Source organism: Oxyura jamaicensis, chromosome 1 (genome assembly GCF_011077185.1).
Source record: "Oxyura jamaicensis isolate SHBP4307 breed ruddy duck chromosome 1, BPBGC_Ojam_1.0, whole genome shotgun sequence".
NCBI classification, from domain to species: Eukaryota; Metazoa; Chordata; class Aves; order Anseriformes; family Anatidae; genus Oxyura; species Oxyura jamaicensis.
In genome coordinates, this window is record NC_048893.1 from 176,223,631 (window position 1) to 176,251,072 (window position 27,442).

The 27,442-nt window shown below is 41.8% G+C and overlaps 1 protein-coding gene across 3 annotated transcripts in view; it reads right to left on the reverse strand.

The window, feature by feature from the left end:
- Nucleotides 1-1,490: 1,490 nt before the first annotated feature.
- CAB39L (calcium binding protein 39 like) overlaps nt 1,491-27,442 on the reverse strand; it is a 47,198-nt gene continuing 21,246 nt past the window's right edge. For all 3 annotated transcript variants that reach the window (XM_035323161.1, XM_035323166.1, XM_035323173.1), the window contains 6 exons: nt 22,045-22,163; nt 16,407-16,575; nt 12,487-12,546; nt 10,911-10,976; nt 10,098-10,241; nt 1,491-3,403 (listed from right to left, as the gene is read on the reverse strand). In XM_035323161.1, coding sequence (XP_035179052.1) covers nt 3,224-3,403; nt 10,098-10,241; nt 10,911-10,976; nt 12,487-12,546; nt 16,407-16,575; nt 22,045-22,163 — 738 coding nt within the window. In that variant the 3' untranslated portion in view covers nt 1,491-3,223. The remainder of the gene's footprint in view (nt 3,404-10,097; nt 10,242-10,910; nt 10,977-12,486; nt 12,547-16,406; nt 16,576-22,044; nt 22,164-27,442) is intronic.

The window sequence follows — 27,442 nt, forward strand, 5'->3', positions numbered from 1 at the left end:
AGGCCCGCACCCTCCCCACATTTTCACACCTGCTGGTGTACGTGCTGTTAGGGAAGGGGTGGCTGCTGCCCATCCCAATCAGATTTTTCTTTGCAGCACACGCTGCCTGAATCCTGGGACAGAAAAACGATGCTTCAAAGATTCCTGGCACCCTGGTGCGCCAAGGAAGGCTTTGCGTGCAGGATTGTACACGGCCTGTTGGCAGGGATTCACTCGTAAAATCCAAACCCCCTGGATGCTGGGTGGGGACTGGATTTGAGAGGCTGCAGCCCACGCTTCCTCCAGTTTCCTTCTCTCCCTGGACAGCCATCATCTTCCCTGTCCTCGCACTGGTGAACTTTGTCCTGCAGCCACGTAGCTCCCCCAGATCGTAGTTTCAGAGAAATCATCAAGTTCCTGGTGGGAACAGCTGCCTAGGCAGAAGAGGAGCCTTGGCTGAATGAACTGAAGGAAAGTGGAATTACTTTGAAGTTGCATTAAAAAAGACCTCATTTGCATTTAATTAGGGATGCGTTCCCACCGGCTGTGAAATATTATTGTGGTGCTTCATTTCACCTTCACCATTTCTCTTTCTCCTTTGAAAGAGCTACGCAAGCTGAGCTTGGGGAAGACGTGATTAACAAGGAGGTGCATTGGCAACATTTGCTTCAGGAGCAACTATTTTTTTATGATAAGCCACACGGAGCCCAATACTTCACTTCACTGCAAGCCCACCCATTTTCCCATCTCTTTCATCTGCACGTACAAACACACACACATTTTCCACAAGCTCTCCTTGCCCCTTAGCCCTGGGTAAGGCTCCCGCTGCAGCGTGTGTGGGATGAAGCAGCCTGGCACATTTCTGCCCTCACTCCTTGTGCCACACCAGGATTTGGTATCTTCAGCGGCCCTCCCGTGGCCGGGTCATGCAGACAGGAGTGTTTCACAGCACTGTCCTCCCCCCTTTGTTTCCACAGGTGCGACAGGCACCTCTGCATGGGTCCCACTCACCCTGTCACGTGGAGGCATTCCCCACAAACGCACTGTTAGATGCTTTTCCCAAGAGCAGGCTGGAAGCCTGATGTTCTGCAACTCCAGAGGCTGAGGCAATGGCCACGTGCCTCTGCGTTAATCCAGCCCTGGAGATGGGTCCCACCCTTCAGCTTCGGGCTCCGGATCTCAAAGGATCAGAGCAGCTAGCTCCGAGGACTGCTGCTCTGGAGATACTCCTTTACTGAGCAGCAAGCATTCCTCTGATAGCACCGGGGGTGAAGACCACAGGCAGGCGAAGCCGGACGGCAGCTTGGGCTGCCAGGCCCCCTGCCAGCAAAGGCTGCAGATGCAATGCTTGCAGAAGGGATGGATGAGCTCTGAAAAAAGTGAGCACTGAAGAAAGTGCTCATCTGTCTCTCTCCATCTGCTGAAACTGCTTGGCAAAGGAGAGAAGGAATTTAGCACCGCGCAGTCCTGCTATCCCGAAAGGCAAGAGGAAAAAAAAAAAAAGATAGAAGTAAAGGGTAATCAGTAATCATGCCTTTAATAGCTTGTAAATATTTTCTTTTTAAATTCCAGGCAACTAAGATGTACATTTTTTGTGTATATCTCACATCTGAAAAAAAAATAAAACCAAAAACGTGACTCTACAATCTGTTCAGTGTCATTTCTTTTCTGAAGCACATAAATTAAAGTATCAGTCACCCCAATATACAACCACTTTATGAAGGAAAAAGTCTTGTTCTGTTTTTACAATTCAGTTTCACTTTTTTTATCTGAAGCATTAGCTATAGCTTTAGCTAGATAACTGCCTTACAACAAACAGGAAAACTCAGAACTTAGGCTGTCAAGAAAAACTCTAGAAATTTCCACTCCCTGCTCCCAAACTCCACTTCCCAATAAAGCATCAGAGTAACATTTTCTTTTCCCCACTAGAATACAAAAGACACCTCAAAAACAAACAAACAAAAAACTGTTCAAACACACCTGGGAAACACTGTTTGGACCGCAGAGCTTATTCAACTTAAAACGTGAGCAGTGCAATGATTTCCCTTCTGAAATCTACCACGGAACCCAAATTCACATCTGAATGAACAAGGACAGAAAACACCAGGCACGAAGCAGCCTGAGGTGCCTACGGCTGCTAAATGGTCGTCTCAACTTGATTTAGGTATCCGATAAATGCTCTCAGCATTGAGAGCACGTGCAGCCCCCGAATGACTCTAGGGGCCACTTGGGTGGTTCGGGCTGAGGCCATTTACAGTCGGGAGCCTTTCTTTCAGCACCCAGATGTAAAAATCTTGGCCAAAGCCCTCCCAGCACCAGGAAGCGCGAAGGAGCAGCCTGTGACCTGCGACAGTGCCAGCACTCGGTGGGGTTCAACCACACAGCCCTGGCCACCACGCATTGACACTGGGGACAGACTTCTTGCTGGCTTTAGTAGGAGCAGGATCACTTCGTTAGCAATACTGCATGGGCCTTGACAGAGGGAGGGGTTGCTCTTGCCTTCCTCCCACCGGTGACTACGCGGTCCATCGGTCTGGCCAGAAACTGGTGGGAACAGCCTGTGCCCTAGCACAAGGTAGACGGTGTAGAGGGAAATGGGAGGCTGGCAGAAACAGCTCATCTGGCTGATGTCTTTGTCCACTTCCCTAGCACAGACTGAATAGAAAACCTTTGATCTAGGGTATAGGAAAACTTAAAGATGAAAGAACACAAAAATAAAGCGAAAACGTGACCTTTACTGCTTTTATCTCCTGCTGTTTTGACTAAAGAACAGAATCTCTAACTGCAGGTAACTCCAGAGACAAATGTACTCTTTCACAGTCTTGTGTGTGTGCAGCACTAAACCAAAGTCACAACTACAGGTGCAAAGGAAGAGCATTAGTCCTCAGAAGACCTCCTTTGTGCACTCAGCAACAGCTCAAGTTTGCCGATAAAGTTAAGCAAAATAGGTTCATCCTCCTTGAGCACAAACAGAGAAATCTGTCAAACCAGCTTCTATTACAAACAGGTTCTAAACTGACATAAATAATTATAGTCTTGATTAAAAATAATATATTATTCTAGGTTTTTTATTTTATTTTTTAGTTTCCATGTAAAACCCCTATACTCTTGACATCTAGGAACAAAGACAAAATAAAAAAAAACAGGCACTTGTGCCTTCTCAAGCACTATCGTGGTGTTTAAGGGACACGGAGGAACTTAACGAATGAGATTAATGCCTACAGTGGAAAACGAGTGGAGTTCTTCAAGCTGTTGGCTTTTTCAAGTCTCGGATTTGCTTAATCAGGTAGTTCTTCTCATCAGTGAACTGTTCGTCATCCGTCCTTTCTTTCTGGAAATTGCTCAGAAACTCAATTAGCTTGGGTTGGTTTTTCAACAGGATCTCCACGATGGGCTGTGTTTTGTTTGGACTGGCCACAAAAACCTAACATGCAAACAAAACCAGGCACGACAGAGAGAGAAAGAGAGAGAGAGAGAAGAACAATCAGTCACACACAATATTGCCACAAGTTATTTTCTCACCAGGCAGCTGAGGGCTGGCAGGCAGACACTTGGCCGCTGCACACCTTGTCCCAGGGCACAGGGAGAGGAGTCACAAACACGTTGGTTCAACAGCAACCTGAGCAAAGTTATACCTGCATGTGGCATCGTTTCCCCTAATTTTTGCTCTTTGTTGATCAAGTATTTGATTGCAAACCCAGCTGCTGAGAGCAGGCTATCAATTCTCAGCCTCTCCCACATGCAGCACTTACTACGCATAAATTAATTATCAGGAGAATGGAAAAGCTTTGTGTCAGGTCCAATATCATTTCCATACTAAACCAGGCCTAAAATTAGACTTGCCAGCTTTGTTTTGGTTTGGGAGACACGTCAGAGGCTTTGCTTCCCCCAGCCTAATCCATCCACAGGAGCGTGGAAATTTACAGCAGCAGGAGCAGCAGCGCCAGGGCGCATCCAGCTCCGGAGCAGGGAGCTGATGTGATGCTCAGATGCTCACCAGTCCCATGGGCTTACCGGTCTTGTCAAACAGCAGCTTTAAAGGCTAAGCCTAGCTGTGCTCTGGTTTTTCCTCTTGTAAAACCTACAGCACCAGCCTTCCAGCGTGGAACACAACCCCACATGCTGTTTCTTTAATATTTTCTCTGCCTTACGCAGGAAACTCCAGGCCAGCGGTGACAGGCTCTGCCCAGGGAGCTCAGGATGCCGCAGAGAGCGGGGCTGTGCAGACAGCAGGCAGGGGGAACGCATACGTTGTACTCCCCTGGCCACCACAGGAGGAGTTCCCACATCTGGCTTGCGCCGAGGTTACCATGGCTGGTCAAACAAAACACTGTCTGAGCGCTTGTGCAACGACATAAATAACTCAAGTTATTCTCTACCCGACGAGAAGAAATTAAGGATGGTCAGGACTGGAAAACAGCCAGTTTCCCTCTGAGCCTGTTCAAACCAGAATAAAAACAAACATCTGCTGACAGCGCTGAATGGCATTTTGTCCGGCCGAGCGCAGGCGGCGCGATCGCTCGGCCCAGCCCCAGGGCTGCTGGCTCCAGACCTGGGGCTCCTCTGCAGGTTTCTCCTCCCTGCAATTTTGGCCACGTGAAAAGCTGGGATACGGCATGTAATCAGTGTGTTACGTGAGGGGGAACACGCACGCACTGCGCTCTGTGTGGCCAGGCCACGGTCCCTGTGATGGTGGAACATCCCCAGTTATTCACACCCCCTGCACAGGCCTCCACATCACCTTTCTTTGATTTCCTTGAGCTACCATCTTAAATATATATATATACATATGTATTTGTGCCTACATGCCACCCTAAAATTTCACAACAGTGGCACCCATGGCCCAAACACTCAAGAGTCCCTTCAGAGCAGCTACCCTACAATAGCGGTTTTCCTGAACGATGCTCCGATCCTTCAAAATACAGCATCTTGCCAGGGACACATTTGCCAGCCCATGGGATGTTCAGTTCCCAGCTCTCACCATGCTTGATACTGTCAATGGCTAATTGTTCTATTGCTGCCTGCTACATTTGAAAGCAAATAACTGATAAGCAAATAACTTCCCTTACAAATAACTGTTATTCTCCTACCAATCCGTTGTTTCCTCTCCTCAGTCTGAGAACTAAAGGGCTTGGGAATGTAAATATGAATGTACTTGACAGCTTTCCTCTCTGTGCCTTATCTAGGGAATATGGATCTTGACGTCTCATGGGTATGACTGCTTGGCTCTGGCTGAGACCGTGGCAGCTCATGCTCCCAGCTCCAGCAGCCCCACGCCTCGGCTCCCCATGCGCTACCCTGCAGGAGGCCTTCATGCTGATGGAGGCTGGACCTTCTAGGGCTTGGGTTGTGGTAAGCCCCAAGTCATGTGGACAAGCTTCCTTTGAGAAGGGCAGCACATGAGCCTGAAGGCCAGGGTGAGGAAGATAACCATTACAGAGCTTTGCTGCAAGGTTTTCATTCTGGAGTTCAGTTCTTCCTCTGTGACCTCTTGGGATGCATTACAGAAGGCCTGATCCTGAAGGGCTGGACATCTTCCTTCAGCAAGTATCAGGCCTCTTTACAAAGATAACTAAAGGCTGACTCTCAAAATCAACAAATCTGCATAATTCTTCTAATAAAAACCCATCTGATCAGCAAACATAACCGAAAGGTTTTAGTGGTAAACCCAGTAAATGCCAGCATTTCATGCTGGTTCTGCAACTGGCAATACCATAGTAAATAATTAAAGGACCCAATTTAATAAAAGACATCACATCCTGTTTATCTTCCGGCTCGATTATTTATAGATTATTATCATCCCCTTGCAAAACTGTCAGACTGAACATCCAAACAAAGACCATCTTGACTGCCAGTCTTGCTCAGTGTCAAAAGGGACTCGTAAAGAGAGAACGTTAAAGGCCCAGAAAATTCCTGAAATGTTATTTGATGCTTCAGCTAAGCAAACAAAATAAGTTCTGCAAGTATCAACTGATCAGATCCACAACGCCCTGGGTTAGGACCACCATAGCATTTTGTGTTTAAAAACAAGCGCCCCATATTCACAACTCTCTTTTGTAACTCTCTGTAAATAGAAATCATTACTAATGCTAGTGGGAACATTCTTACTGAAATGAATTTTAACTTCAGCTAAAACACTTCACAGAAAGTCCGTTTCACCCATGGTTTTACTATAAAAGATCGTGTGTTCCAGAGTACACTTCATTCTGATATATGAGAGAGAGCGACCCAAAATAAAGAGAGTACTCGTATTAAAATTCCAACTCTAAAAATAGCTATTTCAGCACAGTTCCGTTTTGTGAATATTTTTAAAAGGACTGGAATGAAAATCAACTCAGAAAAGTTGCCCAGAGTTGCTTCTTGCTCTCTTCTGCATTAAAAGTCATACACTGTGTTGTTTTTTTTCTTCCCCAAATACCAAAATTGCTTGATTAGAGAATCTGACCTCGTTTCCTTATAATTAATGACCAGCAGTCACCATCCTCTGGGAGTCCAGCAGAGCAGGGGTTGGATACCCTGGACTGAGTATTTTAAGACTTCATCTGAGGTCAAGCACAATCGTACCGTGGCAGGAAACTGCACACAGATGTGCCTTACAGTTCATGTGGCTTGTCCTGTAATGCTTTGCATTTCTTGCCCTACAAACTCTCCAGCTAACAGGCAGAGGGGACACATCCACACACACTTGGTTTCAGCTTCCTATCAAGAGGAAGCTGTCAGTACGGTCAAATTATCTGAGACCATTTGCAGAGCGAGAGGCAGCTCTGTGATGTGCATGAAAGTGAACGGAAAAATTAAGCTAAGGTCACAAACCACAGTGTACCCGGTCTATTTTTAGATTTAAACAGTAAAATATATCTTGCTAAATGTCTGCTTAAGAACAAGAAAGTTACATAATCCCAGTTCAACACTCCAGGGTGTTTTCCTCAAAATAAGCTAATTGTTTATGTGACAGCCAAGAGGGCGCGTTATTAGCCTTTATTTGTAAATGCATTAGGTCAAAGGATGACCTGCACTGCGTTCGTGGACATCTGAAAGCTGTGCTCTCCCCTTCAGGCAGCTCACAGCAGGCTCCACTAATAGCTGCCACAAATCCACCACGGGAGCTGGGGAGCCCTTCCTAACATTTGGTCCTCGAAGAGCGGATGCTCGAGGCTGAGACCTCTTCACTGAAATCAGGGCAGAGGAGACTGGTGACTGACAAAGCCCACAGCTCTGAGTCCCCACTGGAGCATCTCTGGGGGAGAAGGAAAGAGGTGGGGTGTGTTAGCTTTTCCTAATGACTAAATACTGGCTAATCCTCACGCATACGCTGTGTGGGACTCCCAGCTTTACAAAGCACCCTTAGGCCTTTAGGATGATGCTGCAAGGCAGAACCTCCTTCTTGCTCAGGCAAAAGGAACAGGAGGAGGAAGATCAAGCATCTCCTGGGAGGAAAATGGAAGCAGGCACTACAAGAGGGCACTCTGTCTTTGATTTCCCAAGGAAAGCATCCTGGATGAGCAAAATGTTCTCAGAGCTCAAAGGGGTACTGGCATTGTCAACCATCAAACATTCCTGCAAAATATTTGTGTACGTGAGGTGCTCATCATTTTAGTCTCTGTCTTACAGCTTTGGATCCTCAATAATAAGAAACTGCCTCCAGACCCAAGAGTTATATGCTGTTTTGGGGGTTGGCTGGGGCATGGGGAAAGTTGGAACCTGAATGCTTACAAAACAAGCACTTTTTCATTTCAGATGTGTCTAACTGGTGAAACATCTGAATCAGGTAATTTAAACCCCTATCTTTTGGCAGCTCAGACAGAGCAGCAAGTATCTGCCTCTCAGCAGACCTTTGATTTCAGGTAACTGTGGTTAGTCTGCTGTAATTTCAACCAGGGCTGTAGAGGTGTTTTGCAAGCACAATTTAAAAATGCAGGCACAGTTTAAAATTTATGAGATTAAAAGCTGAGGACCAGATTTCTCTCCCAGTTACATTAGCACAGAATTATTACAGCTGACAAGAGAATTGGGTTCAGGAATGGTAACCCAGAAAGAGCAGGCAGGGACATAATGCAGAACAGAGCACAAGAAAGGAGAATTGTTTCCCCCCCTTCTCTTGAATATTTAAAGATTTCCTTTATTACTTCTCCAGAAGTTAGAGTGAAATGTGATATCAGAGGAAAACGCTCTTCTCTGACCTTCTCTACAAAGCTAATCCACAATAGGATTTCCTATAATATAACCTATACCTCCCCTGCCCACCTGGGAGACGCTGAATGCTTCCAGATCCAGATAACCCATGCCCTCCGTGAGGACCTAACAGAGGAGCTTTGCTGAGCCTCTAGAGTTACTCTGGTGTGCTACAGCTAGGGATAAACAAGCAATTTCCAGCTGATCAGATGCTGCTCCGAGCCTGCAGTTCCCACACAACGAGCATTATGCATACAAGATAGAGTAAGGCACCACTTAAATGCTGCTGATGGGTACTACTGAAAAAAACAGCAACATCCCATGGAGGATAGCATCTAAGGACAGAGTTTGGTGCTTTGAACTGAAGAGACATAACTTTAGCATCATGCACTATTTATTTTGCTGGGCACCTGAAGGCCTCAGCATTACATCCACGTGGTGACACTGCAAGTGGTTGAGCAAGGCTGAGCCTACAACACCTACTGGGAAATGGGACACGACCTGGTGGTAAAGGAAAAGAAGGCAGGAATGGGAAGGAGCAACATCAACACAGTTGCACAATGGAATCCTTACAAATTATTCAAAATCCTTTCAAATGCTTCTTACAATAAGTAAAATCAGCTGTTCCCAAGGCCCAGGCCATGCCTACCATTAGTACAGGACCAGCAATTCATCTGTTTCATACGCAGAAAGCTGCCATTTGTTCACAGAGTGGCAAGCAGACCCCAATCCTCTGATCCCTTCCCTCCACAGGCATCTCAAAGGCTGCTAGTGTTTTGAGCCTGACTGCTCTGTTATCTTGGAGCTACAGACCTCCTGATAAGGAGGAGGAGGAGGAGGAGAAGTTGCTCGCAGTGGTTCAGCTGACGATGGAGGAAGTGAGTAAGGGAACAGCTTGCCAAGCTGCTTATTTCAGGGAGGGATTTTTTTTTTTTAATCTTAATCCTCCTTGAGACTCTTTTTTTTCTTTTTCTTTTTTTTTTTTTTGGTAAATGAAAAGCATTTTGGAGAAGCTGTACATCCTCTAAACATCCACGCCAAAGACCTGAAAGCTTTTTGCCAAATGAGAGATGGCAGAACTACAGAACTCAACAAGTCACCCTGCATTTGTGGAGGGTGATCTGTGATCTTAACCATCTTGGGGAAGACTATCCTCACAGACTCCCCTCTTCTGAAAATTATTAGCAGCTCTATTTGCATAGTTTGAAATTAATACAGGAACTCCAAACTAAAGGGTAGTCTTCCACAGTAACAATTCAATTCACATTCTGATTGAGAGCAGAGATCTTTTTTGAGAGGAAAACAGTAAACTATTCACCTGTTAACATTAATCAATGAAAAAGAGGACGCTAGATGGGTCTTGTAATTGTTTGAGACTGTGCTAATGATCAGTGCAAAAGGAAGGAAGGATTAAACTTATTTCAAGCTCTGATCTACCAAATCTTGTTAATACCTTTAAAAGCAAATTGTGTTCACATTGATGCACAGTGCTAACACTGTCTACTTTTGGTCTTAAAGTTTTACAGCATCGTGGGTTTTTTTTTGATTGGTTGGTTTTGTTTTTTGGTTGATTGGCTGTTTTTGTTTGTTTGTTTTAATATACTTACCTAGAATCACATGGTAAAATACCTAAGAGTTGGGGAAAGGAAGCTGGAAAACATCTAGGAACTGTGTATTTTAGTACCAGTACCATCCACCTCATCCCTGTGTGAGTGACGACCCTCAGCCCAAATTGAAATGCTGCATTAGATCTCACCTGAAGGTGAGACAAAACAGACAGGCTCAGTGACAGAGAGGTTTTCAATAAAGATGTTCTCAAACAACTGACACAACTGTAAACTCTACCCTTCAGCCTTATTTTCCAGGGATTTCTCTTGCCCTCCTTGAAAGATACTTTTATGAGCAGAAAAGAAAGTCTGCCATCTGTACAGCTCCTGCTAGCTCACCTTGAACACGTGGAATGCTTCAAATTGAATGTTGGGGCTTTTATCTCGCAGCAAGTTCATCATCAGCTTCAGATTCTCTGGTTTGCTGATGTATTTTGTCATGATGGCAAAATTGTGTCGGTCCAGAATCAATTCACCCAGAAGCTAGAGAGAATATTACCAAAAAAAAAAAAAAGTTTATCACTTGATTTTTGAATGCAAAGAAAGCAACAGCATATGTTAATGTTTGTCTTAAGAGTTTTTGATGTCACTACATTAAAAAAAATAACTAGACTTGTTACCACATAGTTAGTTACTTTATGCCCATCTTCCAAACGTTACAGAAAAGGTTACCACATGGACTGAATGTAATAGGAGCTGGTGTGAGCCAGCTGGGACAGAAGCAAGTGTAGTGCAACTGTCCCACAAAAACACCTTTAATTTCACTCAGATTTTACGTTAACACATCTCTTTGGTCCCGTCTGCATTTCATGCCAGACTTGGTGCTGCAGTGGCAAGAAGCAATGAAAAAAACAGGGGCAACGATGTTACTCTCAAGTTCATTTTAACTTCTGTTCTGAACTGAAGTACAAACTTGAGGTCAGAGGAAAAATGATGGTGCTTGTTCCATAGAAACAGTCCAATGCTTCAATGGAGATCCAGGAAATAAAACTCACAGCAAATTCTAGTGCATTGTATGAAAAGCATCCCCAGACATTAATTTCTTTTTTGTTAGAAATTACATGATTACTTCATTGACATATATGCATTTAGATATTCTTCATAACATGAATTACAAATTTTCAAGGGAAGTGCTGTAAAACGTTGCTTTACCTTCAAAGATTGTCTCTTTGTTACGTAATTCTCAGAATTAATGAGCTTTTCATAATCCTCAAAGATCTAGAGTAAAAAGAAAACAAATGCAGTCGATTCATGTCCATCCTTCCTTCTCCCCACTTCCTTCTTGTCCTTCCACCCTGGAGGAGCAGCAGAAGCAGCAGCAGGGCCACCCTCTAACACTTCACCGCAATGGCAGGCCAAGCTCTTGTGGCCTTTCCCCTCTGCTTGCTATCACGTAGTGAATTAATGCCCAGTCATACTCCTCTGCCAAATGCTACACGGAGCGATACCACATATGGACTGGATGTAACAGAAGGTAGCATGAGCCAGCTCACACAGAAGTCAGCCAATGCCTGCACAGCCTTCTTTTACAAGAGACTGAAACTGCTGCTGGGACATATGGGTGTGTTTTACTTTTACTTATAATTTAATGCAGCACCCCAAACTGCTGACAGGGCATCCCATACTGGCAAGTGCCAGAAGCTCTTTGTGAGGTGCCACCTGCCTTCAACGCCCTCGCTCATTAAAGCACTTTGCAGAACGAGGATCACCAGGGGCAGAGTGCATGCTGGCTTTTGCAGGTGGCAAAAGAAATCCTGTGGTCAAGAAGATGGAGCAGCCGTGCTACTGTACGTTCATCGACCAAACAAGCAAAATAAACCCAACACTGTCCAAGAATAATTGAAAAAAGTCCTAATGCCCATTTATATTTCAATTTTTAAATGTTTAATAAACAGAGAATGGTGACTGTTCCACTGTAGTCCTTCAGTACTAACAGAGGAAAGATGAGCAGAAACACTAACTTTGCTCCAGTTAAGCTGCAATTGTGACTCAGCAATAATCAGCCTGATCTTTATTTAACCTTCCTGGTAACTCTAGAATGAAATAAATAGTCATCAGCCTTTTTATTTGGCAATGAAATAAAGAATAGCTAAGGTAACACAAGAACATAACCTGCAGTCTCATTCCATTATCCATATCAGACCAGTTTCAGTTGATTCCAGGGGTATTTTTTTGACTGACATTTGATTCAAAACAGAGTCAAAAAGTCAAAGTGAAAAATGGCAACGAACCAAGGGACTAATTGATTTAGGATGGTAAGGAGAATAGTGACATCTCTGTCTCCCACTTAGGTGCATATAATTTTCAGTAACACTAAAACTGCCTCCAGTAACTCTTCTCCTCTGTCCCAGAGTGTTACAAGGCGCACTGGCATGGCCCTATCAATGCTGGAATACCACAAAACTGTTTAAAAATGTGAACGCTTTCCCCCAGGGTCTATCTACATACTGTTTGCAGTTCCTTTCACCCATGAGGAGACACAGTACAGACATGAATAAAACTCGTTTTTAAACTTTGAGTTCTCCTGAAAACATGGCATCTGCCCCCTGTGGATGTGAGCAGTGAGGATACCTGTATTTCAAACACCACATTTAGTAAAAGCAATGCTTAGTTTTGCAGCCCTGCGTGACTATTTTATGTGGAGCATGAAATCCTCCACTGCTGAAGCACACTTCTTCTAGCTAGGTATGAAGAGATTTTATGAAGTTCTTCTGTCATTTGTACTTACTGTATCATAGTTTTGTTCCAGAAATTCTGCTACCAGCAACTTGTGCCTTGTTAACAGGTCCTGGAAAAGAGCAGAGAAAGGTTCCCTTAGAGAGTTTGCCCATTCAATTGTCCCTTTATTCTCTAATACATTTTAGTATTTTTTTTAGCACTTCACCTTTCAGAAGGTATTTCCAGCATGATTTCCATAAACGAAAAGCATTTAAAAACGATACTGCATGGAATTCAGTTGTGTGTTTAATAGCATTTTAAGGAGAATTCATTCAGTGCGAACAGAATCAACATAAAGCTATTCCAAAGCTCTTTATATTCCTTCTTCCTCCCACATTTTAGCCTTATTTTTTGTGGTCGTTGTGTACAGTACTTACAATAAACTGGGGTGAGGGAAAGGAGGAACGCTCCTTTAAGGATCCCTCCTTTGGATCCCTCCTTTATGGAGGGATCAGCTTTGGTCCCACAACCAAAAGGGATCTCCATTCTGCCCCACGACTGGAAGATTATGCTACGTTTTATCAATTGCTATTGCTCATCTCCAATGAATGCAACAAGGCAGTCTCAAATTCAACCACGGAATATATACATTTACTTATTTAAAACCTACAAGTTGGGCACATATCTAAGCTAGCAACTCAGGTTCCCTCCATGCCCATTCCATCCCCAAAATGGGGGGTCTCAGGTAGATGGGATGCATTCCTTCTGTTTTTCTGCCCAAGGTGGGCTTTCCAACACAAGCAGCAGCAGAGACCTTTTAGACAGCTGAAGTTGCACAGCAGGCATCCCGTCCTAAAAGGTGGGTAACCAATTCAGATTTAAATTGGAGCAACCTCTCTACAGAATGGGAATGCTGGTGCTCAGCAGCAGAGATGCAAACGTTCAGCTCCAGATGAAATCAAGTCTCTTCACTGCATGAATAGCTATAACTGAAGTGGCCAGTTTGAGGCATTTAAGTTTAATTTGTATCTATCTTATTTCCTCGTTTAAAGCATAACACTGATCACAATGAATGCCTGATGAGGTCCATTCAAGTTGCTATTTTTTCAGTGAATCACTTTCTGGTATCTTTTTCATCAACTTTTCCTTGGTTTCCTTAACCACAGTCAGAGACCTAAACAGCATTGTTGAAGTAGATGCATCGCCACGTCCTCTACAGCATCACAAATAAAATGAATTCTTTACATACTAATCCTTTAATTTATTTTTACCATCAATTATGAGAGGAAAGCAGAGTGCTACAAAATACAGTACATTATGTTTTAATACATCCCTTTATTTAGTGGGATTGCAATGATACCAGTTTAAAAGGCTGAGCACAACAAATGTGATTCACAAGCTTTGATGCAGGGCACTTACGAGGCAAGTACAACATTTTTCAATAGGGGGCACAAATGGAATATAATCCAAAGTGAGTTTTTCATAGAAAATCACAAGACAGTGTGGAGCAGCAGCATTCAATCAGCACTCTTTCCACCCTCTCCTGGTACCCTCCACAGCTGACTCTCTAAATACAAGCTGTTTTCCTCTGCATTTTTAGCAGCTCTGTTTCCCCTCTGCTGTGCACCTGGCTGAATTTAATTAAGAAGTACCTCTCAAGTTCATCAAAAATTCCAATACTTTCCTCCTATAAATATCCTCAAGCTTTAATGCACATTTAATTAAACCCTCCTCTGGTGCGTAGACATCCAAGACTTTCAGCTCTCAGCCAGACACCCTGGTGGCAACACTGCAAACCCAAAACAGGGGAAGCAGAACTGAAAACACAGAGTTCAGTAATCCAGCCAGTAAGCAATCATAGACAGCACTTATTTATATGGTATTAGAAATGAGGTAGCTCCACATTTCATGATTCAATTGCTTCCATATCACTTCTTGCTGTTCCAGTTATTTTAGAGTAATAGTCAGATAGAAGATGAGATGAACAGCTGGTTTATTTCCAGAACTGGCCATGTAGCAGGTGCAAAAAGGTAATTTTAAAAAAATGCAGTTTTATAGATTGCCCCAAGGATTTTAAGAGATGATTTCTCACCTATGAACTGCCCTCTTACTTCACTCTTTCCAGTGCACGTGAGGATGTAGAATCCTATTTTTATATCTTGCTAAAAATACACTTGGATCACAGGGGACAGAAATAAGTTCCACAGCTGTAGATCCATGAAGGTCAATCAATCTCTCTCGCCTTGAGAGGGTCACAGCAGTCTGTAGCCCCTCTTGCAGCTGAAGTGACCCATGTCCACATCCTGCCTCCTGGCTGGGGTAAAAACCATCCCCATCACTCAACCACATGTTCCGCTGTCATGCTCAGAGCAGGACCTGGGCAAATTATGCAAATCTCTCCTGTCACACTGGGAACAGAGTCCAAGAACACTTTTTCTGATCTCTTCCAAATACTCTTCCAAAGACAGAGTAAAACTCCAGAGATGGAGGATTTAAATAGTTCAGTTGTGGCTCAGAATTTTTCTACAGTCCTATACACATATTTTTATTTGTCCAGATTTCCGTGCTACTTCCACTTTCATAACATTTACCAAATGAACACAATGGCAGCACAACTTAAAACAATTGGAAGATACTGTTATTGATTAATGGGTGGTTTGAATTTTTAATCCTGATCAACTCATTACTTAAGAATACAACACAATTTACATTCTGCAAATCTCTACCCCATTCAACAAGTAAGTGAAAACTGAGGCCAGGTCTCAGTATGTGTTAAATTGCTGAGCTAACATTTCTTACAATTATTTCTGAGATCTATCTAATCATATTGCTAATTATCTCCGAGAATAAAGAATGAACAACTCGTTCCTATGACAGCAAAGAACCCAATGACAGAGGGGAGAAAAAAATTTAGATCTATATTTAGGTAATTCTTTACCTGAAAAGAATTTTCCCATTTAAGTTATTTTTCAGAAATAAACCAGTCTTCCCTGAGTATTTTGGCTCAACGAGTATGCTAGCACTTTGCAGGAAAGATGATGGTCACATACAAATTCCAAGAAATTTGGCAAGCTTCACCCAGCTTCATTTTTAGTACAAAACACAGACTCTGTAAAGAGCGTAGGCCACATGGATCCCAGCATTCAACACTGCAGCGACAGGCAAATCCTACCTACTGCTTTTGGACCACTTCTGCTGCACTGAAGGGACCAAGAGAGCATCACCAACAGCCACAGACTTACAGCCAAAGAAGAAAATGGCACCTGGCCCTTTCTAGCTTTCCCTCATGTTCTCCATAACAATTAAGCCTATTTGTCACTTGCAGATAGGAAGGTGGCAAAGTTTTAATTGTGACTAGAAGAGTTTCATGACCTTTCTCCTTTAATTTACCTTTCAAAATGTTCAATGCTACCAGTCTCAAATAAAAAGACAAAAGTCCCTGCACCACCACACAAAACTAGGGCCACTGTAATGCCAAGGCCTTCTTCAAGCTAGCACCTTTGCAGTGCTTGTACCTAACACCTCTTAGCAGAATGGTCCTTACACCGAACCATGAGCCACAAGTGCCAAACTCAGAAGGCTCAACAAAAATTACAGGATTTCAAAAGTGAACCAAATTATTCCTTCTATTTACTGTTTGTGGTTGTGATGGGCAGTGGTTTTACTTAAGGGGAAGGTTAGAAAGAGAAGAAAGGTTATGTGGTCTACAATAACTATACATAATGCATGATTAATTTGAGCTTTAAATGGTCGTATTAAAGGCCTGAGGGTATCGAGATGAATAACATCAGTGAAATGTAAATCTGTATTGAATTAAAGTCTTTGTAGACTTGATCGCTGCTGTGCCTCCTTTTACAAACTGACCAAGGACTAATTATATCTTTTACTGAACAATAAAAAAGCCAAACAGCTTAAAGGCAATATAATATTCAATGATCGCTACTGACAGAATGCCATTTTTGACTAACGTGCAGGTATCAAATAACTTACCTTGAATGTAGCAAAGGCATCAGAAGCTATATCAAACGTTGACATTTCCACATATTTGAAAAAGTCTCTGAATTGTTCCGAAAAAAGTATGATTTTGGCTAATGGTTCATGCCGGATACACTCTCTCAGCATAATTCCACAGCGTAAGGCAATATTTGGGGATTCGTATCTGGAGAACGGAAGGAAACAAAAAAGATCAAACCATAAAAGACCAAAAACAAATAGGCAATTTTATAGCAATAGGGACATTTGTAGCACAGGAAGTATGTGCCAGAGAGGGCCCAGCACATGCACAGGGCGTCCCTCAACCAGAGCAGCTACAGGACGGCTGCTCATAATGCCAGAGCTGCCAGCATTTCCCACTCCTCACCTCTGCCTTTACAAGCCAATGCACATTTCAGTGTAAATGTGCACTACACCTCCACTCTGTGAAGACTGTGGGGAGTGCATAAGGTTTCAACAAAAGTCCTTCACCCTTCTTTCATTTATGAGAAAGAAAAGCCCATAAGATACAATAACTTCCCTTTTCAGATGTAATTCTGAGCTTCTTGGTTTATCCAAGAAAAATACAGCACCTCATGGCCACCCAGCAACTCCCACTCTTCTAGAGAATGTCGCTCTCAAATAATAATGCCTAATGAGGAAGGTAGGAAGAGTTTAACCTGGCAATCTACATATTATTAAGCTTTTTGTAGCTCTGAAGATCTTTCCTGCAGATTGGGAGGAATTCTGCTCAATCCCTCCTCTGCAGAGACAAAGGGTTTGTTCAGGAGTTGAATATTTATTCCCCAAATTACAATCCCATTATGGCACAGGCATTGTCACAGAGAGGAGCCAGCACACTTCTCAGTCTTGGGAAGGGAGGCAGAGGGGAGGGAATTCAGATAATCTTCTATCTCTATAAAGTCTTTAAAGTTGGAGTTAATCTGAAACAAAACTGTTAGAAACACAATTTGGAAGAAGGAAAAAAAAAAAAAAAAAAGGCAATCTAACAGTCAGGAAGGACTTGAAGTGAACTTCTTCCAACAATATTCAGTCATGTGAAAGTGATGAAGTCCAAGGGGACAGAAAGCACACACTGTTTCAATAAGCTGGTTATACTATATCAGAACTGTGTGTTATCACCCAGAGCTTATCAGCATCATTTTTCCTTTTCACAATTAATTCCTAGCACTAGGCCAAAAAAAAAAGAAAAAAGAAAAGACAAAATGCCATCTGTGCTGTGAGTGAGTGGGCCCTCAAATTTACCACCAGCATGCAATTTAAAAGAATTTTAGTGTTTTGGGAGCATACCAGAGCTGCATACTTCAACCTGATGTCAACAATAGTTGGCTTAATGAAAAATGAACCACTATTCCAAAAAGGCAAATGAAACTTCCCACCCTCACAAGTAAATGCACGCAGTCAAGCCCCTATTTGTTTCCTTTTGGGGAGCATTTGCAACCACGAACTTAAAAGCCTTTAGCCAACAGACGTGCTGCTTTCTGTTAAGGCACACCTCTCCTCTACTCCATTAACAAGAATACTAATTTTCAAGCAGAAAGAGGCAGAGTTGCTCCTAGGAGCACAGCCAGGAAAATATTTAATAGTTGGCTAAGGAATATTTTGTTTGGAATAAAAGCAAATTACATTGTTTCCAGCACAATAACTTCTTAAAACACAAGCACCAACAGAATCATTCTTAGTCAAATGCTCCATTATCTAGAGCTGGGTTATGGACCTTTGACTGTTCACATAAGCGAGGGAAGTTGGGTTTGGCTCCTGGATTATGCCTGGAAGAAGTTTATAGGCTGCCCAGTCATAACCAGGACGTTATCTGCACCCACATTTACATGCAAGCCATCAGGCAGGAATGATAGAGATGTGTTTCAAAATCTCTTCTAAAGAGCAATTATTACTCTATGCAGGAAAAAAAAAAAAAAAAAAAAAAAAAAAAAAAAAAAAAAAAGAAAAGAGTTCTGTTATGATTAGCTTACAACCTAAAGAAACACCCACATACTGACCACTGGGGACAACCAGAAAGGGAAATAATAGACTTGAGATATTTCAAAACATTTATTGTGGAGGATAAAAGAGGCATGACTGAGAGCAGAGGTGCATCGTGGAGCAAACAGAATTCTACTTATGTGGCTAGTGCAGAAGACGGTAGAAGATATGGATGCATGGGAAGGAGATTACGAGGACATCAAGCCTGGAAGACAGATGGTCTTGACAGACAGATATACTCTGATCTTCTTTTAAACTAACATCTTTAGCTTGAGTTTATCTTAACTCAAGGAATTCTGCAACTACAGAAAACATACTATTAAAGCTTTACCTGCACTATGATATGAAGAGATCAACACAGCCCTGGGCAGTGACTGAGCACTTCAGAGATCACATGCATCATGATATATATATTCATGAAAGGTCTTATAAATGTGTAACTTATGAGAAACGATGAAAACAGTGCCACAAACTTCAAGTCTGCTATAGTGACTATACTAGAAAAGGAAAAACAAATTATAAAGGACCAAATTATTCTCGGGCTAATGCAATATGCTTACACCAGAGAAAGGCTTGGCTCAAATTTGGTCCAAATAGATCAGACACTCTATATACCAAACATTGTATTCATCTAAAATCCTACTCATACACAGAGCCTGCTCGTACAGAAGATACCATAAAAGCAAGCGTTCATGCAGCAGAAAAGTCAATTCACTTACAAAAACAAAAACAAAAAGTAGTAAGTAGTGAACTATGTGCTACATGTTTTTTTCTGAAACCGAGAATCTAGGAGGGAGTAGCCAACAAGTAAAATGAAGCCTAAAAGGTAGGAACAATTATCTCAAACTGGCAGTGCCACTGGAGTATTAGGCAGGAAATACTGGGAGGGAGCCCTGATTCAGGATCCTTCCCACTCAACAGAGCTCGCATTATGCAACGAAAAAGCAACCTTTTGTTGATACTGTTGGGAACTGACTGTCAGGGGGCAGAGGAAATTTTGCATCCAATACAAGTAAAACAATGACAAGCCTTCACAATAGTCCCAGGCTGTTTCTTTTACGGTCATGGTTGAAATATTTTTTTTTCTCTCCAAATAATGTCATATAACAAACACGAAAAGGTACAAGTGAGCCAAACCCACTTTCCTTTAAGCAGATTTCAGTTTCATATATATTCACTTAGTATTAAATAAATATGAAAACATGTCCTCAAGTCACATTTTCAAGTGGGGGTGTTTACCACTAAGTACTCACAATTCACTGGGCACAAGCACCACGCACTGCCTGCACCCAGCAAGCTGCTCATAAGGGAACCTACCCTTACTTTAGGTATGTATTTGAAGTACTGTTTTTTTTAGGCAGCCCTGGCAGTGGACCTGTGTGGGTTAGGTGAGAGAGCAGGGTATTTGACATCATGACACAGCAACCTTTCAGATACCATTAGTGCTCAGTGACCCTTTTCTGGAGTACTGCTGAAGAATTCAATAGCATTTTCACAGGAAAAACTTGTAAAATGGCAATTCTGATAGAGCGTGGTGCTGTGAAGAGATAGCCAAGACATCAAGAACAAGGAGCCAGAGATCCAAACTAACATGGACATGCTGCAGCACCCACTTCAGAAAAGCACGTAAATGATGCCACTTAAATACATCCACTGGCTCAGGTCACCTACAGTGACATGTCCATCAGCAGCACATATGCATAACATGAAATTTTTACTATCATTTTAATATTCTTGGTTGCTACAGATGCCAAAGAATATCTGGGACGTGATCCAAAAATATTTTCTAGCTTTAAATAAAGCCGAGACATATGGCAGAGATGCACACGCAATGTGCAAAACCAAAATGAGTGAAAAGGAGAGAAGGAAATCTAAAAGTCAGGAAAGGGAAGAAACTGATTGCATCTCTATATGAAATTGAAAACAGTTGTACAACTTAACAATGACTGAGAGAACTATCATCACTGTTCTGAAATAAATAGTTTGAGGTTCATATAAATGTTGAATTTTAATGAACAAATGAAAACAAAATCTATTTAACTGGCTTACTGGCTTCCTTTCCAAAGATGCTCGTGCTTAGTAACACAAAACAAGTCAAAGTTTCAAAATTAAAGCAAAAATACAATGAAGCATGATACTTTTAAGAGCAAGACCTAGGTCAGAAGAGCGACCTGCCCTGGTTCCCCACCACCCTGCTGCTGGGAAGAGCAGTGGGTCCAGACCAGGATCTCTTATCAGAGCAAACAAGAGTTTTGACACCACATTCAATGACAGACTCAGACTTCTTTAAATCCCTGGTAGAAATTAGTTCGCTCGATTACTTTTCTTTTCCTGCTCAGCTGCGCTGGAACGTCGCCAGTTTTGAGGCAAATAGCTGGTTTAGAGGAATCAGGCTCCAGACGTGCCTATTTCCCCTGACTCCAAGGGAGGCCAGGATCACTCACTCAGGTCTGTCCTTGGCAGAGGCGAAGGCTGGCTGGAAGGGATTTTACCCCCTGGGGCTGCATTCTTGTTATGCACAAATCTTAGATAGGGCTTAAGTATTTTCCTAACACCGATAGCAGAGTGAATGGTTAAAATGCCAATCTAAAGCCTCATGAGCAAGAAACACATTAAAAAAGTATATTATTGTAAGTACCATTAGTTTAAAAGGCCTATACCATATTTTTCAAATGGTTGTTACTAGCATAACCAGGTAACTGCTATGAGAGCGCTCATTGTTTCATACTGGTCAGCTAATGAATGCACTTATTTCAACATTAGCTCTTTAATCCCAATGACATATATTCTTCTTTCCTTAGAGAAAAATAAACAAAATCCTAAGGCCAAAAGAAAACCACAGAAAACAGTAGACTGAGTGTTGGAAAAGCAAAGATTCTTGCTAAATGGAAGGCACTTTTGGCCAAGCAAAGAGGATAGAAACCTCAAGAGTTTAAGGCCAACACATGTGCGTTCCTGAATGTAACTATGGCTGATGTCCTCTCCACTCTTCTCCCCCTCCCTGGCCAGCTTACCTTGGGAACCACTGGCTGCGCACTTATTCCCTCATAGGTTAAATTTAAAAATAAAAAAATAAAAAAAATAAAAAAATAAAAAAAAAAGATTTACTACTTTACTACTGAAAGACATGGAGTTCATTACTGACTTAATTTAAAGTTGAAATTCACATGTGGCTACAAGCATTCAAGAAGTCTTTCCCACAGACACAACTATTCTTTTCATGCATTTTGGCTTCTCTGTGTTCTGCCACATGGTGGTCCAGCATTTGACTGCAGTTATTTATAGGGAGCAGTATAAATCCCCTCCTGCAACGCAAAAGGGTCTAAATGAAATTCAGCAGTTGTCAACAATACTACATAAGAGGTCAGGGCAAGAACTGAAGTCACATGTCACATGGTGAGCAGTCAAAAACAAGCAGCATATAATTAGTCCAACATGACGTTTGGTGAAGAAATAATGGCTAAATAAAATAATTTGGTTATTAAAAAGTGTACATTCATGTAGAAAGAAAGTCAATATAAAAGAAACAAAAGAAATCTGGAACAAAGTCTGAAAATACTTTTAAAAATATAAAATAAAAGTGAGACAGTAGATCAACTGCAATGCCAGTATGTTCCAGGCAATGCTCTTTAATGAAAATTAAAGCACCCACCCTTTTAGAAGCATGAATAGGATATGTGGATGGGCGCTAATGTATTCCACAGTAGGGCTGCGTGTGCCAATTTGTCTTCTCAAGATGTTGTTAAATATCTGGGAAACGTCCTTTTTGCCCTGTTAAAGAAGCAAAACATATCTTCAACTGTAAAAGCATGAGTAAATGACCATTCACTATAATACCCATTTAAAGCTGAAATGAAATTTAAAACAAAAACAAGTCTGCCTCCTTTTGGGACTCTCCATAGTCCCACCACGTCACACTTGCTCTTTCCTCTGTTCCGTAAGAAGGCTTCCTCCCTCGGGTGGCTCTGAAGAATACCGATCCCACACACACCCATTTATACCTTTTTTTTCTCCTTCTCTAGATGAAGATGTGTACCCTCTTTATTCTGTTGAGCAACTCCCTGGCTATTTCATATAACAACACTAAAGTACTAAAGAAACAAACAACAACCCTGAGCCAAACATGTTTTTGCAGTGTGTATTATTGCTCCCATAGGCTCCAAATGTAAGTTGTCAAGCTAGAAACAAGTACAACAAAACTCAGCCTAGCTTTATAAAGCTAAAGCTTTTCATTATTTGAATATCATCAATGCAAATGTGATTGCAATCTTGAAAAATCAGGGTTAAATTTAAAACTGGACCTCTTACTTCACCATGCAGAATGAAATAATTGCTATTGATAAGAAGGCTGTGTCACATACATGTCCCAGCTTCAGTCTGTACTGGGTCTGGCTGGGATGTTAACTTTCCCTGCAGCAGCCCATACAGTGCTGCGCTCTGCACTTGTAGCTAGAACAGCAGTGGTATCACACCAGTGTTGTGTCTGCTGCTGAGAAGTGCTGGCACAGCATCAGGACTCTCTCTGACCCTCCTAGGGGGTGGGCAAAAAGTGAGAAAGAAACATCAGCAGGGCAGCTGACCTAAACCAACCAAAGGGATATTCCATACCATATGATGTCACACTCAGCAATAAAAGGTGGAAAAAGGAAGAAGAGGGGAGGGGTGGGCTCTCGTTGCGAAAACGTCTGTCCTCCTCCCGAACACTGGCTACGTGCGTTGAGGCCCTGCTTCAAGGACGTGGTCAAGCATCGCTCATTTGTGGGAAGTAGAGAGTAATTTCTTTCCTCTGCACTTCCACATAGCCTTTACTTGTTTTGTTTAGTTATTCCCTTTCCCCCTCCCTTTTCCCCTTTCCCTTTTTTCCCTTTAGTTGAATTGTTTAATTAATAATAATATTTCCTTAATTATATATATATATATATATATATTTTTCCCCTTTTTAATTAAATCATCCTTATCTCAACCCGTGAGTTGTTCTTTTCTTTACTTCTTCCCCTCCTCATCTGAGGAGGGGGAGTGAGAGAGCGGTTGTGGTGTTCAACTGCCTAGCACGGTAAAACCACCACACAGTCACAAGTAATACAGGAAGGATCCTTAAGTTTCTCCTAAATTTCTCCTCCATCTAGGACTCCACACATCTGTACAGTCATCTTTTGTCTTTGCATACTTCTCCGTGCAGATAACTTTTCGGAAAGCCCTTCCAGATTACGCTCTATTCAGCTACAGAGCTTGCCAATGCAACTTGCTTTGTAAGTCTTCTTCCTCCCCACCGCTTTCTCCCCTGGCCGTAAAGAGACAAGTTGATGGGTGCAATTAATAGAGGGGAGAGACCGCCACGCTAATGGCCAGTAACCAAGGCACTGAGTATACAGCAGGTCACTATGCACAGGGCGAGCTCAACCAAAAGGTTGCTTATAATCTCAACGTGCTCATTGATCTGTCTTGAGAGGACAAACATTCCTTGGCGAAGGAATTATTGAGTGTTTTAAGCCAAGGCACAGACAGTTTCACACAGAGAGAAATTCCCTGGTTTCACCTCTGCAAATAAATCACTGCTGAGAAACACAAAATATTCTGCTTTCCTACTCGTTCCAACCCAGCTGGCCTGGGGGCTCGGGGAATTAAATAGGAGGATCAAATCAGACAAGGCCAATCCACCTGCCTTTGTCTGCAGCACTTTTGACCTCTGGACATTCTCTTAATTAAGCTAATTCTTTATAAAGATGCCCCATTCTCCCTATCTTTCCAACACCCATAACATATGTCTGGAATCGTGTGATCCCCAGCGGCTTTGGCAGTTACTCCAAAACAAAAGCAATCCAGAAAGAGAAGAGCTATCGACAGGGGAGAGATAAAAATGGCCCCAAATTAAGTGATTCTTTCTGCTACGCCAAATTTTATACTAGTCACTTAATACTAGGTGTACTACAGCATTATATCTCATAGCAGCATATTTTCCAGAGACCAGTGATCAGGAAAGAAGCTGGTCTCTCCGAGTTCTTCTCAGGGAAACAGAGGCAGATAGGAGGAAACCAAAGCAGACTTCCCTCACCATCAGACATCCATAAAAATTGTAGGAATAGTTTTGCAATGCTTCTCACTTGGATCTGCAGTTTGAGTTTGCCTTATAATGAAATACATATGACAACTGAAGCACAAGATAAGGCAGCACTGAGAGCACAATGGCTAGACAAGAACAAACAAAAAGAAAAACCTCAGAAGATGCTGTCATATGAATAACAAATCGCATAATACCTATGTTGCAGTTTAGCTCCTATCTGATGATAAAGTGAGAGAAATCGTCCAATGTTGCCAGTGCTGGGCTTGTGGCTATTTACTGTCCTTTTTATGGGCTTACAGCTTGTAAACCACTAGGCTTATATGCAGTTATTAATAACGTCTTTGTTTTTGTTTTTTTTTTTTTTTTTTTTTTATAGACTTCTTTGGAACGCACGTTTGCCTCAACTCTTCAAAGTTCAACAACAAATTTCATGTTCTAAATTTGCAAAAATCTATTCAGTCTGATCTTGATTCTGAGCTCTTGCTCAAACCCAATGTTAGTGCTTCTTGACAGTATTATCAGCAAAATTATATAGAACCACAGAACCATTAAGGTTGGAAAAGCTCTCCAAGATCATCTTCTCCAACCATCCCCCTACCACCAATGTCACCCACCAAAACATGTCCCTAAGCAACACGTCCAACATTTCCTTGAGCACCCCCAGGAGGTGACTCCACCACCTCCCTGGGCAACCTGTTCAAATGCCTAACTAAAATTATATTGTTTCTTGAGTGGCAGAAGCAACAAACCTCTGGTTTTTATAGATGTTTAATGCAGGTATGGAAGGACATGAGAATGTCCTCTATACACACGTACCCCTGCCAAATGTGCTGTAAAGCATACTGGCAGATGAAAAACAATGAGACAGGCAGAACTTTAGTCTGTGCTTTTGCTTTTTTTCTAAGTGGGGGCATTAGCTCCTGTCTCTCTTCTAAACAGCCATAAAGTTTAACGAAGTCTTTGAAATCAAATCTTCAAAGGTTAGTTCAACTACGCAAAAATTAAGTTCAAAGTGGCCAGCAGGTTCAACAATTTTTGGGATGGTGGGGAGTAGTGAGGAGGAGAAAGGGAGTCAGGACAAAATGAAGTAATTTACATAAATATTATCTCCTTCAAGAATCAGATTTTCAAGAATTGGTTATTTTGATTTCTACCGTAACATACAGATCAAAAACCTAATTTGCACGTTAAAAAGTGATTACATTGCTTGTTTAATGAAAAAACAACAACAACAACAACAACAAAATAAATATTAGCTGTGGACAATACAACAAAATAAGCAAAAAAGTTGATAAAATAAAAATGTCTATGGGAATATGATGACAAGGCAGCATATTCTCTTCCTACGCTCTTTTTCAATGGTATTTAATTTCTACTGAAGAGTATGTTGAACAGTTTTGCTAAATGATTGAAAAGGTTTTATCATGGAAAAATCTGTTTTTCAATAAAAGCTATTTAGGATTTTTTTTTGCCTGACAGAGCAATGCAGATTGTCAGGCAACTGGAAAAATCCAGTAGTTTCCCTTCTCCGGTATATTTGCTAACAGTATCTTCTCTTCCCTCCCTCTTATTTTCTTAAAGAATATATAAATATAAAATACGTGTATGATTTTTGGGGGGTTATGGTTTTGTGTGGATTTTTTTGTACTTAAGGCATTTAACAGTTACTGTGGGGAGATGAGAATTGAAAAGATCTGAAGAAATTCTAGCATAAACCTCCTGAACTCAAGACCTTAAGAAGAATGACAGAACTTCACTAACAACATTTCAAGAACTAATAGAAAATCAATCAGTCCCTTGAATGCTGGCTTTACTGGGGACAGGAGGAAGAAGAGGCAAAAGCAACCACAAATCTCCCATCATTCCTCCTTTTCATTAATTTTCAAAATGGAAAGAGAAATGAAGTAACAACAAATGACTTCAATAATGGGATAAATCTTACACAAGAAAGTAAATATCATAAAAGGTGACTCTGAAAACATCAGGTGACCTCCCCAAGGAGCTGCTTTTTAAATTCAAAAGGAACCTTGCCCTACACACTGGATACTGCCCTGGCTTCAGACCTCAGTGGAAGAGGTTTGATTCCTGGGAACCAGGGATTTCAGTCTGCTGGGAGATACTCAGACACTTCTGACAATTCATCAGTGCCAGCGAACCACAGAAAATGCACAGAAGCCCTTAGAGGCCAGCGTCCCAGCTGACCTTGGACCACAGAAATACCATTATGTCCTGGCAGTGATGAAGTTTCCTCCCTGTCCATAGCAGCTAAAGGTTAATTAAAAGGGTTTATATTTATTCTGAATTGCTGTAACCTGTTTTTACTGAAACTCTTTTTCTCTTTAATTATGTGGAAGTTCAGTTATCTTAATTCTACTAAGTTCTTAGCTTTAACAACAGAACTGGCCATGAGTTCCACGGACTATATAATTGCACAGTACTTATTTATTTATTTTCTGCTGGAAGATAATACATATATTCTTTTCTTCTTTAATCAAAAAAGTTAAGTGGGGGCCATCCAATTTACCTTGCCACCTGCTGGCAGTTTTCAAGAGCTTTTGCAATACTTTTCCTCTCATCTAAACCACCTTATTTTTTTTCAGTCTTTTTCGTAAGAGATTTTCCCATGCTTACAATTATTTTCACTCCATGTCACTGAAACCCTTCTAAATCAGACACGCTTCAGAGGTAGTGGTTGACTCTTGTTGCAGTGTCCCAAAGTAAGAGGTTAATCACCACAGCTTGCAAGGTCATAAACAGTATTCTCAGCATCATTTCCTATCTTGTTTGGATTCGCATAGTAATATTTCTTTCTTGTTTATAAGGAAAAAAATTTAAATCAGATGCACTGCATATACTTATTGTATACGAACACATCTGTCGGTGTACTGAACAACCTACAACTACCTTCTTCAGCATGTGAGAAATGGTGCAGCTATGTTTCAAGTGCAATAGAATTATTTAGGCTTCAGAAAAACACAGCTATCATCAC